This window comes from Podarcis muralis, chromosome 1 (genome assembly GCF_964188315.1).
Source record: "Podarcis muralis chromosome 1, rPodMur119.hap1.1, whole genome shotgun sequence".
Classification (NCBI taxonomy): Eukaryota; Metazoa; Chordata; class Lepidosauria; order Squamata; family Lacertidae; genus Podarcis; species Podarcis muralis.
Window position 1 is genome coordinate 11,187,660 of NC_135655.1, and position 18,026 is coordinate 11,205,685.

The 18,026-nt window shown below is 49.2% G+C and overlaps 1 protein-coding gene across 3 annotated transcripts; it reads left to right on the forward strand.

Annotated features, from left to right (window-relative positions):
* The first annotated feature begins 1,719 nt into the window (after positions 1-1,719).
* On the forward strand, positions 1,720-16,658 carry ZBTB1 (zinc finger and BTB domain containing 1). 3 transcript variants are annotated; one of them, XM_028744369.2, is made up of 2 exons: positions 1,720-1,860; positions 14,046-16,658. In XM_028744369.2, exon 2 carries the CDS (start codon positions 14,066-14,068, stop codon positions 16,190-16,192), a length of 2,127 nt encoding a protein of 708 aa, XP_028600202.2. In that variant the 5' UTR covers positions 1,720-1,860; positions 14,046-14,065; the 3' UTR covers positions 16,193-16,658. The 3 variants fall into 3 exon arrangements, with proteins under 3 accessions (XP_028600202.2, XP_028600354.2, XP_028600272.2); XM_028744521.2 differs by lacking the exon at positions 1,720-1,860 and adding an exon at positions 5,787-6,623; XM_028744439.2 differs by lacking the exon at positions 1,720-1,860 and adding an exon at positions 8,322-8,419.
* Positions 16,659-18,026: the final 1,368 nt, after the last annotated feature.

The following is an 18,026-nucleotide window of genomic DNA, read 5'->3' on the forward strand; positions in this document are numbered from 1 at the left end:
AGTGCGGGCAAAACTTGGTCCACTGGTCTGACTTGGGATAAGGCAGCTTCCTACATTCCTAAGGCACAGAGAATAAGTCAGCATCAAGAGTTTTAGGGACGCGGGTGGCGCTGTGGGTTAAACCACAGAGCCTAGGACTTGCCGATCAGAAGGTCGGAGGTTTGAATCCCAGCGACGGGGTGAGCTCCCGTTGCTCGGTCCCTGCTCTTGCCAACCAAGCATTTTGAAAGCACATCGAAGTGCAAGTAGATAAATAGGTACCGCTCCGGCAGGAAGGCAAACGGCGTTTCCGTGCGCTGCTCTGGTTTGCCAGAAGCGGCTTAGTCATGCTGGCCACATGACCCAGAAGCTATACAACGGCTCCCTCGGCCAATAAAGCGAGATGAGCGCTCCAACCCCAGAGTCGGCCACGACTGGACCTAATGGTCAGGGGTCCCTTTACCTTTACTAAGAGTTCACCATCTGTTGCTTCCACAATCTCTTACAATCCCCATAATAATATTATTTATGCGTTTTCAAATTAAATTTATATACCACTCTTCATCCAAAGAGCACCGGGTGTATGTATGTTATGGTATACTGTTATACCATCCGCCCAACTCCCATCCTCCCCCGTCAGGATGGCCAGGAATCAAGGATGATAGGAGTTGTAGTCCAGAAGCATCTCATTACACTAGACATCCTGTCTGAGGCAGAAAAGCCAGGCAAAGGCAACCGAGAGATTACTTGTCAGGCTCTAAGCAGGCATTGGTGGTAGGGAGAAGTGGCTGGAGCGAGTGGCACTGCCTCTAAAATCCAAACATGCCAAAATGGGCCAAAGTAAGTTGGTAATTCTTGTTACCGACACCCCACCCACGAAAAGCTCCCCAGTCAATGCAACCCCAGCTAGGGGCAGCAGTAAACCTACATTTGGGGGGGGGGCTGAAGCTTGAACGGTTATGTGGACCCCTTTGCAAGCAGCAACAAGGTATTGGTAACCACTGCTATCTTCTTTAAAGGGGTTGTTCCACAACAGATCACCACTTTCAAAAAAATAATTGACGGCTACGTCTCAGATTTTCATTAAAATTGCTGTACTAGATTATCTCACCCGTCAAGGGGAATGATGCAAATTAAAAATTCCTATGCCTTATTGTTTTCGAGTTATGGGTAGGGGATAAAAATTAAGGAGCTGCATCATAGAATGATGAAATTGAGTCTACTAGAGCACCCCCCCTTTTTTTTAAAAAAGCAATGTGGACCAAAAATGGTTTCTGGGCCCCTCCAGGATTAGGGGCCCTCAAGTTTAAGGTGCATCATTCCTGCATCGCAGGGGGTTGGATTAAATGACCTTTGGGGTTCCTTCCAGCTCTACAATTCTATAATTCTACTAGCAGATCCACCCTGGCTGGGGGGCGGGGTGCCTTTGAAGGCCTGTCCCCCACCCTTTGCCCAGCCTGACATTGACACGCTGGTCTGGGGCACTCCGGCGGAGGACCCCCCATCCCACCAAAGCCGGGGAATGAATGGGGCCGTGCAGAATAACGCGGAGAAGGAATATGCGCCGGGAGGGGGGGCGCCCGCTGCGCCCTGGCCGCACCCGCCGCCGCCAGCAGGGCCCGGCGCCGCTCGCTGGCCGCCAGCCGGGGGGAGGGGTCCGGCGGCTCCGTGCGGTCGCGGCGGAGCCGGAGCTGCTTCTGCTGCACCAGAGCAGGGGCGGCAGCAAGGGAAGCAGCAGCAGCAGGCGCGGCCGGGGGCGGAAGTCCTTTGTTGCTGCAGCCGGAGGAGGCGGCCGCGGCGCCGGGAGAGCAGCTGGCCGCCCCTCGAGCCCCTGCCTCGTCCTCCCGGATCCCACCCCCCGCACGTCTGCATCGGCCTCGGGTAAGTGGGGCGCGGGGCGCAACCACGGCGCCAAGACGCTGGCTTCCCCGGGTAGAGCTTGCGCAGGCCGCGGGAGGAGAGAGCCTCCCTGGGTGGCGCAGCGCCGGAGCGCGCGGAGAGAGGCGCGCTGCAGCCGGGCCGAGGCCTCGGGCCTGGGGGAAGCCGAGCGCAGCGCGATCGCGGAAGGGCAGCGCCCGATCGCAGGCGGAGAAGCGTGCGCCCCTGCGTGCGCCCGGGGTTGGAGAGGCTGGTTCCGTCTCCCTCTCTCTCTCCCTGCGCGCGCTCCGGAGAGGGAAAGGCGGCGCTAGCTGGCGCGCCCGGCCTTGGCTGCATCGGGGTTTCCCGGCCGAGGCCTCTGGAGCTGCTTCCCCGCCCTGCCCCGCTGGAGCCATGTGGCTTGCGCCCTGCGCCGCCATCGGCGCTCTCTTTGGGGGAGGGCGAGAGGCGAGGCGGCAGGGCGCCCCTGGCGGCGCAGCTCCTTCTGCTGCGTGGCCGGCCGGCCAAACTTGAGTCCGGGGATCGGGAGCGGCGTGGGAGATCGAGACGGTGCCGTGGATCCGGGAGATCCAACTGCTCTCTTAAAGCCGAGGTCCCGCGGGCATTTCGCCCGGCGCTGGGATGGGCTGTCTAACTTTTCATACCAAGTGGGCCGCTAAAGTACTTGGACACGAACCCCAGACCGGGTGGTGGGTGACGAAGCTAAAATTTGACACCTTCCCCCAGCCCTCCTGCTGTTTTCCCAAAGAAGGAGGCATAGGGCTCTGGCAAGACCCTAGAGCCCTCCTACCTCCTTCCCCAAGCTGGGAGAATGAGAACTAGTCTTTGGGAAGATGGGCACCTCCTTCGCAATGCCCAGATCCTGGCTTACCTGGTTTTGGGAAGGCAGTGCAAAGGCTGGGGCAAGGCGTCAGATGTTGCCGAAGGCCACCAAAACATTGAGGACTGCAGGACCCCCCAAATCTAGACTCTTTCCTGCTTTGGTGAATGTGCGATGCCTGCTGTTCACAAGTCACAGTTTTTCCCCTGCTCTTGCAATCATTAAATTATAGAGTGGATTGGAAGGGATCCTGAGGATCATCTAGGCCAACCCCCTGCAAAGCAGGAATATACAGCTGTCCCATGTGGGGATCGAAGCTGCAACCTTGGCATTATCAGCACCAAGCTCTAACCAAGCTGTCCAGGCTCTGAATATGGCTTACCTTAAAAACCATGGCCCTTTAGGATACTCTGCTGTGAGTAGTCCTTGAACTGCTTGCTTCTCACTTTGCTCCAAACTGCGCTGAGATTTGTGGTTGTAAATTTATAGGGGTTTTTTTTTGCTCTACTCCACTCTCTGTTTCTTCCAAATTTGCTTCACTCTCCGGTGAAACTGTCAAGCCGAGAGGGTGCTGAGGCTTATCAGTTGTCAAAGATAACTTTGGTTTGGTTTTTAAATGTTCCTATGGCAGCGGTGCAAGGTGGGAAGTTCAGAATCGTCTCCCCCCCCCACCGTTCTGTCCGGACACTGAGGTCCAGCGCCGAGGGCCTTCTGGTGGTTCCCTCGCTGCGAGAAGCCAAGTTACAGGGAACCAGGCAGAGGGCCTTCTTGGTAGTGGCGCCCTCCCTGTGGAATGCCTTCCCACCAGATGTCAAAGAGAAAAATAACTACCAGACTTTTAGATGACATCTGAAGGCACCCCTGTTTAGGGAAGCTTTTAATGTTTACTATTTTAATACTCTGTTGAAAGCCATCCAGAGTGGCTGGGGAAACCCAGCCAGATGGACAGGGTATAAATAATAAATTATTATTATTATTATTATTATTATTATTATTATTATGTATTAAACCTGTTCTCATGTGTCGCCAACCTCTGAAAAAGGGGCACTCTGGAAAGGACACCCCTTCTTCCAGGCGTGCTCTTAGACCAAAGCCTCATACTTTAGTGGTGGAACACATGCTATGTATGCAGAAGGTCTCCGGTTCAATCCAGTACTCAAAATTTGCCAGGCACATTTTGCACCTGGCTGTCTGCCCCCAAAATGGCAACTAGGCATTCCGTTTGGTGACTGTAACCCTGGTTTAAGGAGCACCTCCTAGATTATATATTTGAGTTTCTAACAAGGGATCAATTCTTCCCTAGCATCACCGGTTAAAAACAGGACTCGGCTATTTGGATGGATAGTCAAATGTGCCATAAGGTCATTTCCTGTGCCCATCCATGTCTTTTTCACAGACCCCTTGTTCAGAATAGTATTGCGCTGGCTTGGTCGCCTGTGGTGAGCAGGAGTTTTCTGCAGGTGACCAGACAAGGAAGCTTTTTCATGGTCTTATTCTCAACAATGCAGGAGCAGAATCTGACATTGTGCGAAATCTTAGGGTCATAGGAAGCTTCCTCCTACAGAGCCAGACCATTGGTCCATGTAGCTTAGTACTGTCTACATTTAGTGGCAGCAACTGTCTGGGGCTTGTAGCAGGAGTGCTGCCCTGCTCTGTCTGGAGATGCCTGGGATTGACCCAGGACACTTTTGCATGCTAAAAGTGTACCACCGAAACAATAATCCAGACTCCATGCATCTATGGTTAAAGTAATTATCTGGAACCGCCATCGGACGTGACGCTAACAAGAAAACTGCACCCCCTGCATTGTGGTAGATTTTCCCATGCATTCTTTCCTGTCTCCTCCCTATTGGGAGAACTGATCCTTGGGATCTAAGGAAGCCTTGCACAGTTGGGCCAGACCTTTAGCAAGACCAGCTGAGATGGCGCAAAATAAAGAGCCAGCTTTTGAGTTGTCCAGGGCTCTTGGTCAGGCTTGATGTTGGGGGAACAGCCATGGGGTTGGGGGAGAGAAAAGACGCCTTGATTCTTAAGCTGCAAAAACCTGCATTTGGTCAGATTCCACTGCGCTGCATCTCAGGTGCAGCGCAGGAGGAGAGATCGGTCTTGCAGTGCAATTCTTGCATGTCTGCTCAGCAGTGGCGTAGCGTGGGTTGTCAGCACCCGGGGCAAGGCAAGTAATTTGCGCCCCCTAACCCGTGGATTTGCGCCCCCTAACCTGTGGATTTGTGCCCCCTAACCCGTGGATTTGCCCTAACCCCAGATGTTGCGCCCGGTGCGCCCGGCCCCCCCCCTGCACCCCCCACACTACGCCACTGCTGCTCAGTGGTTCTTGCTCCCATGCCTAATAGGATTGCAGGCAGTGCAGACATGCACCAGCTTGCTCTGATAATTGGATTAGCTCTCCTGGGTGCTGCGTAGGTTTCAGGCTGCACTTAGCAACATGGGGACAAAGACAAGCCGGGGTAGAATGTCAGGCAGCCTAGGACCTGGGAGACCGGGGTTCAAATCCACACTCAGACATGAACCTCACGGGGCGACTTTGGCGCAGGCACTGTCTCTCAGCCTAACCTACCTCGCAGGGTTGTTGTAGTGGCAGGGGATGGGGATGGAAAAGAACCAAGCAGGCCATCCTTGGAGGAAAAGCGGGGCATAGATGTAATTTGCACAGAAGGAACTTTGGTAGCCAGTCCTCAATGTTTTAAAATGCCTTCAGCGAGGTGGGCATGAAACACGCTGGACTAGTAACTTGGGAAGATCAGTATCATCTACAGTGGCTGGCAAATGGCTCTCCAGGATTTCAAGCAAGATCTTTCTCCAGCCTTATCAGGAGACACCAGGGATTGAACCTCTGCCCCTGAGCTACGGGGAAGAAACCGGGGGGGGGGGGCTCCAGGAGTCTGCAGTTGAGGAGTGAGCCTTAGCAGGTTCCCCACCATGCCGCTCCTGCCGAAAAGCAAACCACTTTTGGGCTGTGAGAATGAAATGTTTCCCCCCTCCTTAATCCTGCGGCTCAGAAGTTTGGGAATGGCATTCCTCTCGAAAGAACCTCCGTTACCCAGGCCTCCCCAGTTACAGAGAATCAGTATCTCTCTCTCTTTGCAGAATTACTCTTGGCTTAATTTGCCCAGAAACATTCTGTTAGTTGGCCTCCAACCAACTAATATTTGTTTTGTTTTATTTTTGTCCCTCTCGGGCAACGCAAGCCTGGGAAACCTCTCTCAGTGCCGCCTTAGCGCATTCAGCCAGCCAGAGCCATGACGCTTAGGGAATTGTGCAAATACCGTGGCGGAATTTCTTCTTCTTCTTCTTCATTTCAAAGAAACGCTCTTCTTGCATTAGTGGGCGGAGAGGTGGGCGGATGAGAATAGAGGACAAGTTGCAGAAGCAGGAAGCCAGCGTGTGCCTGCCCGGCTGATAGATAACTTGCGCGAAGACCGCTTTGCATCTCCCTGTTAAGTTTCTCAGAGGCGGAATCTGTTCCCCTCTGCATGCTTTCTCACCGCATTTTGTGTGTGTGCGTGCTTGCAGTTGTGCTTTCGCCCATTGCTGCTCCGTGGACTGTTTGTTGCAAACCAATATAGCCGGTGATGTCATGAGTGGCATGTGAACCAGAGCTCTCGCTGCTTAGGCAACCGCTCCTGCAGAAGGCAAAACAGGAGGAGACGCTGCGAGTCTTCCTTGGCTTGGAGACATCGCTCGCCTCTGCTGCGTTTTCTGCGTTAAGGCCCCTCTCTCCGCCCCCTTTGCAGTTTATTTCAAGTTTATTTATTTTTTCAATGCTCTATAACAGAAGCCTTGTGCTCATCGCGGTCGGGGAAGGAGCGCCACCGCAGCTACGCCCGGCTCACGGTTGTTAGGAGGATGTCGGAAGGATGCGGAAAGGATGGTGATAACAAAGTTTAGGAAGCGAGTCGGACGAAGCGAAGCTGCAGGAATTGGGCAGGTTTGGTGGCTCAGATCGGGGAAGGGTGCAGTGGCAGAGCATCCGTCAACTTTGCATGACGTAGATCCCAAATTCAGGACCGGGAGAGAGACTCCTGCTTGAGGAGCTGATGCTGGTCAGTGTATACATAATGCTCTAGACCAGCCTTTCTCAACCTGTGGGTCCTCAGATGTTGTTGAACTACAACTCCCATCACCCCTAGCTAGCAAGGCCAGAGCTCAGGGATGATGGTAGTCCAACAACATCTGGGGACCCACAGGTTGAGAACTGCTGCCAAACCGATGGTCTGGCTTGGTATAAGGCAGTTCCTTGCATCCCTTCGTGATTCCTCAAGCCCTGCCAGCACCTGTGGCAAGAGGCATGTTGTCCTGAGCCACCCACCCAGAGCTCCTCGTTTTCTCTTCTGACACACTCCGGAGAGGCTGCCCTCTAGGAGGTTTGAGATGTTGTGTGGATGTATGTTGATGCATGAAGCATCCTGCGTTGAGGAGGGATGCTGAGCTGGCTGTAGCATTGTGGTCAAGGGCAGAAGCGGCACGATGCAGGCGTTTTGATCTTCCCATGGGTCTTGTTTGTCTGTAAGGATGTAAAAGCAACTGTGGGGTGGGAGGGAGGAAGAGTTGGGTTGGCATGGGGCAGCAGCCCTTTCCTCCCGCTTTGCATTCCTGATCGAAATGCCTTGCCCCCGGACATCCAGCTTGCAGATACAGGAACCTGTGTTTTTCTTTTTCTTCGCACCTTTGGAGGAACAATTTAGACCAGGGGTCAGCAAACTTTTTCAGCAGGGGGCCGGTCCACTGTCCCTCAGACCTTGTCGGGGGCCGGACTATATATTTTTTTTGGGGGGGTGAACAAATTCCTATGCCCCACAAATAACCCAGAGATGCATTTAAAATAAAAGCACACATTCTACTCATGTAAAAACACGCTGATTCCCGGACCGTCCGTGGGCCGGATTTAAAAGACGATTGGGCTGGATCTGGACTTTGGGCCTTAGTTTGTCTACCCATGCTTTAGACGAGGAAAGCAGTGTGGAAGGATAGAGTTAAACGTGCACAGGCACCCTCTTGCTACTGCCCTGATTGAGATCAGTGCCTCCCTATTCTTGGCAGCTGCTTTTGAACTTTCTGGAAATCTGACCAGGGATCTTCCGTGTCTCCTGTGGCCCTAAAAGCTTGAGCTGCAAATCAGGACGTCTGTGATTAGACTCTGGCCCCAGCCACAAACTCGTTATATGTGGCTTTTTGCCTGTTAGCCTCAGTCCGTTACACTCACCCACCTCTTAGCCCCCCTTCACAGATCCCTCAATGTGTTTTAAAGATTACAAGACAGGAACACCTATTGAGTGCTTTGCACACTGTATAAATGCTATGCACTACTCAGCAGGTTGTGGACTCTCCTTCATTGGAGGTGTTTAAGCAGATATTTGGGATGTTTAAATTGAAATGCTTGCATTGCAGGGGATTGGACTAGATGACCCTCGGGGTCCCTTCCAACTCTACAGTTCTGTGATTCTATGATCCCTAGACATAAATGGGAGATTTTGTGTGGGAATGTATGAGCAACGTGCAGCTAAAATGCCTCATTGGTTGCACCCCACAGAGACCTGGGTTCATTTTCCCATTGAGCTACGAAGCTTCCTGGTTCCCCTTGGGCCATTATTGTATCTTAACAATTATTCTTCATTCATTGATATAGGAATACCCTTTTAAAATATGTCTAGAGGAGGTTGACAGACACCACTATAGGAACAGCTAGAAACCGTTTTCAAAACGGTACGAAAACAACTGGAAAAAGTACAAAATGAACACCTAAGGCAGATGCTTTTTTCATTCATCTGGGAAAGCTTGCTGGAACAATAACAACAAAAATATCTTCGGTTGTTTTTGGAAAATACAGATACAGTGGTGCCTCGCAAGACAAAATAATCCGTTCCGCGAGTCTCTTCGTCTAGCGGTTTTTTGTCTTGCGAAGCAACCCTCTTAGCGGATTAGCGCTATTAGCTGTTTAGCAGCTTAGCGACTATTAAAGGCTTAGCGGCTTAGCGGCTAAAAGGCTATTAGCGGCTTAGCGGCTTAGAAAAAGGGGGGGGGAGCGGAAAAAAATCGCAAGACTCGCAAGACGTTTTCGTCTTGCGAAGCAAGCCCATAGGGAAATTTGTCTTGCGAAGCAACTCAAAAACGGAAAACCCTTTCGTCTAGCGGGTTTTTCGTCTTGCAAGGCATTCGTCTTGCGGGGCACCACTGTAGTGGGAACCTGTTTTATCTCAATAGGAATACTGTTCAGGGACAGCCTTACTGAAGGCTCTGCTGCAGGTTCTCATTCAGTCTTCTTTTTTTTTCTTTTTTTTTTCTTTTGTTTTATTAAGGATTTTCTTGTTTTACAGAAGTAAGTGTAATGCCTCGTATTTTTTCCATATAACATTTTTTCAAATCCGTTTCATTTGTTGAGACATTCCCATTCAGTCTTCTTTAGTCTAACCTTCCTTACAGGGTTGTTGCGATAATACACTATTCTGCAAGTATGTGTGTGTGTGTGTGTGTGTGTGTGTGTGTGTGTGTAAATAAACTGTAAAAGTGATGGCAATGTTTCTCTTGCACATCTCATAGAAGAATACAGTGGTGCCTCGCAAGACGAAATTAATTCGTTCCGCGAGTTTTGTCGTCTTGCGATTTTTTTCGTCTTGCGAAGCACGGTGTCGGAAAAGTTTTGGAAAAGCTTAAAAAATCACCAAAGTCTTTAAAAACCTCAAAAAAGGCTACCACACCGCGTTCTATGAGTTGCTCCTCGAAGTCAAGTCACAACTGTATTAACGGTGTTAAGAAAAAGGAAACAAACTTGCAAGACATTTCCGTCTTGCGAAGCAAGCCCATAGGGAAAATCGTCTTGCGAAGCAGCTCAAAAAACAAAAAACACTTTCATCTAGCGAGTTTTTTGTCTTGTGAGGCATTCGTCTTGCGAGGTACCACTGTATGTCTTATGAACAATTGCAGCTTAGGATTTTCCAATGTATTGGAAGCCATTGGTATCTCACTAAAAAGCCATACCTGAAGTCATAAGTCTTTGACTGCCGTTAACTCAGGCTAGAGATAAAAGAAGGCAGGGGAGAGATAAGTGTGCAGTTTGGAAGAGAGCTTGTTTTGGCTGCAGGAAACCCTGGTCATATCCCCACTCAGCCATGAAGCTCCACTGAGCGGTTTCCCTGTTTGTCTGTCTTCCTGTCCTTCTCCCTCCCTCTGTTTCCTGCCTGCCTTCTTGTGAGAATGAAATGAGGCAACCGCCATGAAAAGCCGCTCTGAACTCTTTGGAGGAAGATTGGGATATGGATATTTGCAAAAAAGGAAACACTGTTTGCTGCCACCCCCTAGAAGCAAGTTTGCTTAAAAAGATCGCCATCGTGTTGCATTCATTGCTAAAGGATGGTGGCAATGTGCTCCATATGTTGGGCTGCTGTTGACGTATGTGAACTGGCACCTGGTTTCCTGAGGCTAGAGAACCATCTCCCTGCCGCCCAAGAGGAAAGCTTTTGTAAACTGGATGAGTGCTGAGTATGCATGTGCTTCTGTTGAAACTGCTGTCAGGCCACAGGTCTGTTGGGCTCACTTTTGTCTACACTGGCTGGCAGCAGCAGCTGTCCAGGGTTTCTGATGGAGTAGCTCTCCCAATCCTACCTGGAGATGCTGGGAATTGAACCTGGAACCTTCTGCATGCCAAGCAGATGAACGACCTGCTTGTCACATAGAGCCCCTATCTAGAAGCATCCATATGGACTCTCTCCTTGGAGCTTTCAAAGCTGAGGTTGGATGGGCATCTGTCATGGATGCTTTAGTTGAGATTCCTGCACTGCAGGTCGTTGGACTATCAGGTGCACAACCTGTGGCCCTCCAGATGTTCTTGGACTACACCTCCCATCACCCCCGATCACTGGTGCTGGGGCTGATGGATGTTGTAGTCCAGAAACATCTGGAGGGCCTTTGGACTAGATGATTCTCTGGGACCCTTCCAACTCTACAATTCTGCGATTCTATAATTCCTGCTCCTTTCTTTTAATTCTTCTTGCTAGTGTTGGTATATTGATGATTGCTATGCTTTTGACTCTATAGGCATTCCTTTTGTAAATTGCCTATTTCTGCATTTTGTGGCAAATGATAACAATAATAATGATATTAATATGCAGACTTGTAACCTCTGTGGATCCATTTGCAAGGCCTCATAAAAGGCCCTTCTTAGCAGTCTTGTTTTGCAACAGCGACGTCTCATTATTAGGAATCCAGCATATTTGCCGTAGCTCTGTCCCACTTTTGGCAGCAAGCCTGCCTATTTTTGGAGACTATGGAGAGATCGCATTGTGGTACGGTGGAGCTCCAGCCTCTCTGTAACAAACTCCTTGCATGCTTGTTTGGCAGAGCTTGGGTTGGGGGAATGTGAAAACTGGCAAATGGTTTTCTTTAGCAAAAAGGGCTAAGGACCACAACGCAGAAGTAAAATTGCCCCTTCTCCTAATCATGATTAGGAACACCCCACCAGAATCATATTCTCTTTCCCTGCCCCCTCCAGCAAATTTGCTCTTCTTTGCATGATCAGAGTGAACATGACATGTGCAATCATCTTAATTCTAACCAAGTTCTATTCATGGCTACAAACCTGCGTGTTTTGCTTACCATGGTTAGCTCTGCAAGGGGGAGGTGAGGAGGACGCACATGAAAGGGGGAAAGCAGAGCATGATCCTGTGAACGTGAAGAGGGAGAAGCAAGCTGCTAGGGCACTTGGGATCGCCTTGCTATGCTTGGGGATTTCCTTAAAGAAATCGGTATTTTTCCATGAGCCCTTAGAAAGCAGGTCTTTGCTGTTTGCAGCTCATGATGGTTTCAGCAAACTCTTTCTAATATGTCCTAAGATGAGCATTAGGTTTTTAAATAGTTCCTGCATGGTCAAACAGGCACAGAGAATGGGAAAATCCTAAATGAGGCATGGATTCGTTTTCACCACAGTCCCAAACAAGGACAAAATATGTTGGTGGTTGTTGACATCCATATGTCTCGGAAGATAGTAGAGCAGCGATGGCCAAACTTGGCCCGCCATCATCCCTAGCTAACAGGATCAGTGGTCAGGGATAATGGGAATTGTAGTCCCAAAATAGCTGGAGGGCCAAGTTTGGCCATCACTGTAGTAGAGGAATGTGCCTTTGGGGTAATGGTCACCCATGATTGCTAGATGCACCCTAAACTAGGGTCTTATTTAGACAGTAGCATCTGTTGCTTCTGGTTTAGTTCCATAATGGACAAATGAATGTGCAGAAATTTGCTATGGGAAGAGGCAATTCCCCCCCCCCCTTTTACACACATACACAGATGCACAGACTCTGGGTGATTTGGATGGACAGGCACTAGCTCAGTTTACATCATTCTCTGCCTCTACAGTACTATAATGTTCTTGGACACCCCCCCCCCCCCACCATGGGAGTGGTTGAATGACCCCATAGCATTTCGCAGCAAAGCCAAATTACATTTCCAAGCGTCTGCTGTTAACAGAAGCTGAAACATATTGTGTGCATTGCAAATGCAGCACATGGGGCCTTTTCTGCAATGTGCAGAGCTGAATTAACAACCATCCTCCTAAATATCATACAGTGCAGTTTAGAGATTCCACCATGGAGAATTGAGTCGTTCTCCCCCCCCCCCCATCCTTTTAAAGCCCTCAGAGCTGAAAACTCAGTACTTTTTTGTCACATGACAGGGGAGCGGCAATGATATGAGGTCATTAAAACCAAAATGCTAGCCCGCTTAGCAAGAAAAACAGGATGGCTACAAATCTCTGCAATGTGCTTTTTCAGTAGGTGAGCACACCTGCCCTGGGCTGCATTGGGACAAGCGTTTCACCACAACTTTACTGCTCGGGGAAGCGCCTCCCTGTTTCTCTAGTCTAGAGGGTATACATTAATGGAAGTCCATCAGTTCCTGTGACTGGTGACCAGGATGAGGCCTTGGGATTGGACCGGCCAGACAAATACTAGAAACCGGGTCTTTTTGACTTGCATAATTAGCACAGCATAATACCTTGCTTGCTTCACTCCAGTTCCTGCTATGGCACATAATACCCTTTTTCTGTAATTCTGAACACAATTCCTTGGAAATACGAGCCTGGCAAGTTGTTATTCCTAAGGTCCTGAAGCATTGTGCTTTTAGACACCGCATTGCCCCTGGACCTTCTGCTTCGTGCTCTGCCCCTCCTGATTTGATTTTAATTACATATCAGCGGTGGCTGGGAGGATGGATGGATTTCACTTAGACGACTGACATTAATAAGAAAAAAAGGCTGATTTAAATCATTCAGCTGTTTTGCAGCAGTGTCCATGATGTTTTCTAAGGTTTCAAAAAAGCTGGGGACCTGTGCATTACCCATACATGTAGACCACAAATCTTGCCTTTTAAGACTACTGAAGACTCCCAGGAACCAGCTAGAGAAAACCTGAGGGAGGGGGGCAAACATGCAAGAAAGCAGGAGCTGCTGGCCACTTTTTTTCCTTCTCTTTATCTCTTATTATCTTTCAGGGGCTAATTTCCCCTGGAACATACCCCTCCCAACTCACTGGAAAGGTTAGTTGCTGAGCTGTGCCAAAGAAGCATCTGCTTCCCTGTGAGGCCTTGTGAGACCTGAGCGCATGCTCCTGCTTCTCTGTGCGGCAGCTTGAAATCCTGCGCCGCCAGCCTTCAGGGGGAAATTTCAACAAGCGGAGCTCCACTAGGCATGGTTACTTTCACACGGCATGTGCGATGTGTCACCAGACTCTTAAGTCACGTTGATTTCAATGAAGCTTTTTCTCCCACCTAGGAATTCTAGGATCACAGCCTACCCTCTCCAGCCCCTGCGAGTATTTTTTATTTTTTTAATCTTCTTTTATATCCCACCTTTCTGTCATGGAACCCAAGTTGGCATACATGTGGGCCCCGCATAGGCACAGATGCAGGCCTGCTTGGCTCCAGCACCGTGCCTTCAGACTTTTATTACCCTGGGTAGAGGCAGGGAAGCCAGTGAGTAACCCCAGCACACACACACACAGACACACAACACAGATTCCCTGAGGTCTCCTGTGCCTCTTATTTGGCTCCAGAAGCATATCAAAATGCATTCATCCTTGGCTAGTATGGTAGTCAGTTAGGGCAAAGATAACCAGCATGGTGCCCTCAAATATGTTGCTGGACTACAACTCCCATCATCCCAGGCCATTTGCCATGCTGGCTGAGGCTGATGGGAGATGGAGTCCAACAGAAGCATTAGAAGGGTACCATGATGTTGGCCATCCCTTGGTTAGGATCATGAGGTAGTGGGGCTCTTCTTGTTTCAGTTGTCAAAACCTAGCTGATAGCTGTATATATGTTTTTTCTCTCCTCCTCCTCCTCCCTTTTCCTCTTGTTTGCACAGGGCCGTGATTCCCGTGCAAGATGGCAAGGACCAGCCACAGCAGCTATGTCCTCCAGCAGCTCAACAACCAAAGAGAGTGGGGTTTTCTCTGCGACTGCTGCATTGCGATTGACGACATCTACTTCCAGGCACACAAAGCCGTCCTTGCCGCCTGCAGCTCTTATTTCAGGATGTTTTTCATGAGCCAGCAGCACAGCACGGCGCAACTGAACCTCAGCAACATGAAGATCACGGCCGAGTGCTTTGATCTCATTTTGCAGTTCATGTATCTGGGGAAAATCGCGACGGCCCCCAACAACTTTGAGCAGTTCAAGGTGGCCATGAACTCGCTGCAGCTGTACAACGTGCCGGAATGTCTGGAAGACATACAGGACACAAACTCCTCGGGTTTGCGGTGCTCCTCTTCCGCTTCCAGCACCCAAAATAGCAAAATGGTCTTTGGCGTGCGGATGTATGAAGAGACGTTGGCCCGAAGCGGGAGTGAAGCAAGCAGGTGCGGTGCTGAGCCACCAAGTTCGACAGTGAGCGCATCCCAGAGCAGGGAGGTCAGCGACGAAGCTCTGCGGCTGAGCAGCTTATCCGAGCAGCCGTTGGAGAGCTGCAAAGGGAGCGTTGTGCGCAAGGCCTCTGGCGCCAAAGACCGAGTGTCCATATCGCGCCGCTTTGGGAGGAGCTTCACCTGCGACGGCTGCGGCTTCAGTTTCAGCTGCGAGCGGCTGCTGGACGAGCACATCATGTCCTGCACGAACAGGCACTCCTATCAGAACGCCAGGTATTACGGGGCCGATAAGAAAGAGAGCGGTGAGAGAGACTCCGCCCTTAAAACCCCATCTCCCCAGCTGGATGAATTCAAAGCAGAGGCAAGCCAAGCGACGGATGGGTCATCCTCCCCAGCGTCGAATATAACTAGCGGGAAAGGCACTAGCATTTCGTTGGAGGCGCTGGGCAAACAGCGGAGTCGAGCCATGGAGAGGAAAAGGATCATTGTCAAGGTGGAGCCAGAGGACAACCCCATCGACGACCTGAAAGAGTTTAACATTATTAAGGTGACTGACGGCAACGATTCCACTGACAATGACGACCTGGATGATGATGACCCGGTTTACAGGTACTACATTGAGGAAGAGGTCAGTGAAAACAGGCGTGTTAGGAAAGCTTTCTTAAAACCCCACATGCCTATTGATGAGGAGGCCAGGAAATATTTTAGAAGCGGCAGGGTCCTTAACAGTAAAGTCAGTGCCGTCGAGGAGGGCCCGGAAAACGCGTCCTGTGAACTGTGCGGGCAGACAATCACTGAGGAAGACCTCTCTTCTCATTACTTGTCCAAGCACATAGAAAACATATGTGCATGTGGGAAATGTGGCCAGATATTGGTGAAAGGGCGCCAGTTGCAGGATCATGCGCAGTCCTGCGGGGAGCCCCAAGACTTGACCACCAATGGCTTAAGGAACATGGAGGAGAAAATTGACTTGGAAGAAAGCCCCGAGGAGCAATCTGAAATCCAGGAGATGATGTACGTGGAGATGCTGGACGAGTTCGGAGACGGCCATTTCCAGATGAACAGTCTTCCGAAGAAACAGCTCTACAGGGATTCAGCTTGCCCTTTCCGGTGCCCTAACTGCGGCTTGCGTTTTGAGACAGAGAATTTGGTGGTTGAGCACATGTCCAGCTGCCTGGATCAAGATCTGTTCAAGAATGCCATGATGGAAGAGAATGAAAGAGACCATCGACGCAAGCATTTCTGCAATCTTTGCGGGAAGGGCTTTTATCAGCGTTGCCACTTACGGGAACACTACACGGTGCACACCAAGGAAAAACAGTTTGCTTGTCAGACATGCGGCAAGCAGTTCCTAAGAGAGCGCCAGTTGCGCCTTCACAACGACATGCACAAGGGCATGGCCAGGTATGTCTGCTCCATTTGTGACCAAGGAAACTTCCGGAAGCACGATCATGTCCGGCACATGATATCCCACCTGTCAGCTGGAGAGACAATATGCCAGGTCTGCTTTCAGATTTTCCCAAATAATGAACAACTCGAGCAGCACATGGATGTTCACCTCTATACATGTGGTGTATGTGGCGCCAAATTTAATCTGAGGAAAGATATGAGATCTCACTATAATGCCAAACATTTGAAAAGAACATGAATGCATAATAACGCTTATTGGCAAGAACTAAAACAAAAGCAAGTGGAACACCAAAGCATAGCAAACAATCATACATTTTAAAAAAAATTAAATGGCCTGTTTTGAAATGTTCTGGTTTTCTTTGTTTGTTTGTTTAAAAGAACCTTTAAATCATGCGCTTCTTCATTTAGGCTGCAATCCTATGCTCACTTACCTGGAAGTAAGCCCCAGTGAACTTAATGGGACTTTCTTCTAAGTAAGTAGTTATGGAATTGCACTGTTAGGGTATTAAAGTTCATAAAAAGCACCAAATGTTTAATTATTGCATTTTTACTCTTGCCTCATGTTAAGTTCTGTTTCTGTGTTTTCCCCCTGCTTTCTTAAGTAGATGAATCAAATCATTATTTTTAAACTCTAGACTTCAAAAGCACACTGTAGTATTACCTAAATCACCGGCTTCTATTAAACAGCTTCTCAGTTCCATCAATGTAAGCTGTCTCCTTTTCTATTTCCATGTGCATAGAATCGAAGAATTGTACAGCTGGAAGGGACCCTGAGAATTATCTAGTCCAACCCCCTGCAATGCACGAATATGCAGCTGTCCCATATGGGGAGTAAACCTTCATGTGAAAATCAAGACTGCATAATGTTTAATGTGTACAGGGATTAGGAAGAAATATTCACTGGCCACACCCCAACACATAGCGTAAGCATGCTTAAGCCTGTTGAAATCAATGGGCTGTGTTGGATTGTACCTATTGAGTGGTAGTCAGCTAAGTTTTACTCAAGAGTAGACCCAGTGAAATTAATTAATGTTACTAAGTTAGGAATATTAATTCCAGTGAGTACACTCAGTAAAACCCATTGGGTTTATAACTTAATGTATATACTGGCTATCACAGACATCTTGTTTGAGTATTTAAATCTCATGATCCAGAGCACTTTGGGTAACTTTAGTTCATTCTGCAATGCTATCTTGGGGTGAAATGAGAGAACTGCACATCCACAGGAATTCTCTGCTGTGCAGACGTGCTGCAACAGAAAAATCAGGATGTTGCAGCATAAGCACATTGTAAAACATCCAGGATATACGCCCTAGAAGCCGCCCAGAGTGACTGGGGAGACCTAGCCAGATGGGTGGGGTGTAAATACTACTACTACTACTACTACTACTGCTACTACTACTGTACTGTATTAACCAAAGCCTCAATTAATGGCTACCACAGTACCAATTCTTCATTAAAAATAACAGGAAAAAACTGGTGATGAAGTGTGGGAGGAATGGGCAGCCCAATAAGGAGGATACCTCAAGATGCTTATCCCAGATCTATGGTGCAATGTCTACTTAATGAGGCCCAAAATTATCTGTGTGAAAAGTGGAAAATGTAACTACCGTACACAACACCACCCTCAGTGCAAAGACTGCAGATCTGAACAGAGGCAAAGCTCTAGTTAGTGGGAAAGTTCTCTTTGTCTCCCAAGTTGCAAAACAGACTACAAGCAGTCTTTGATTTTCACATGCTACAGAAGCTTGTATTGTTTCCAACCATTCACCATTTAGAATGGTTTCAGTTGATGTATGAGCTCTGCCTGGTGACTAATCTAAAACATGCATGCTTCTGTTGGAACAGAAATAAATGCTGGGTGGTTTGAAGATTGCAAACTCAGGTCCTGTGGCAGGTTGTACCTTCATTTAAGACAGGAACTGCACGGCAAGGGGCCAAGTACCGCCCTGCAAGCCTCTCTAATTTGGCCCTTGCCCACACCCTTCTCCCATGGCCAAGCCCCACACCTGTTTTGCACCCTCATTGACTGTCCCCCCCCCCCGACATGTACGCTTGAACTCTCATAATAC

Coding starts and splice junctions, on each gene's coding strand:
- ZBTB1 (XM_028744369.2), top strand. CDS start 14,066: ATGGCAAGGACCAGCCACAGCAGCTATGTCCTCCAGCAGCTCAACAAC.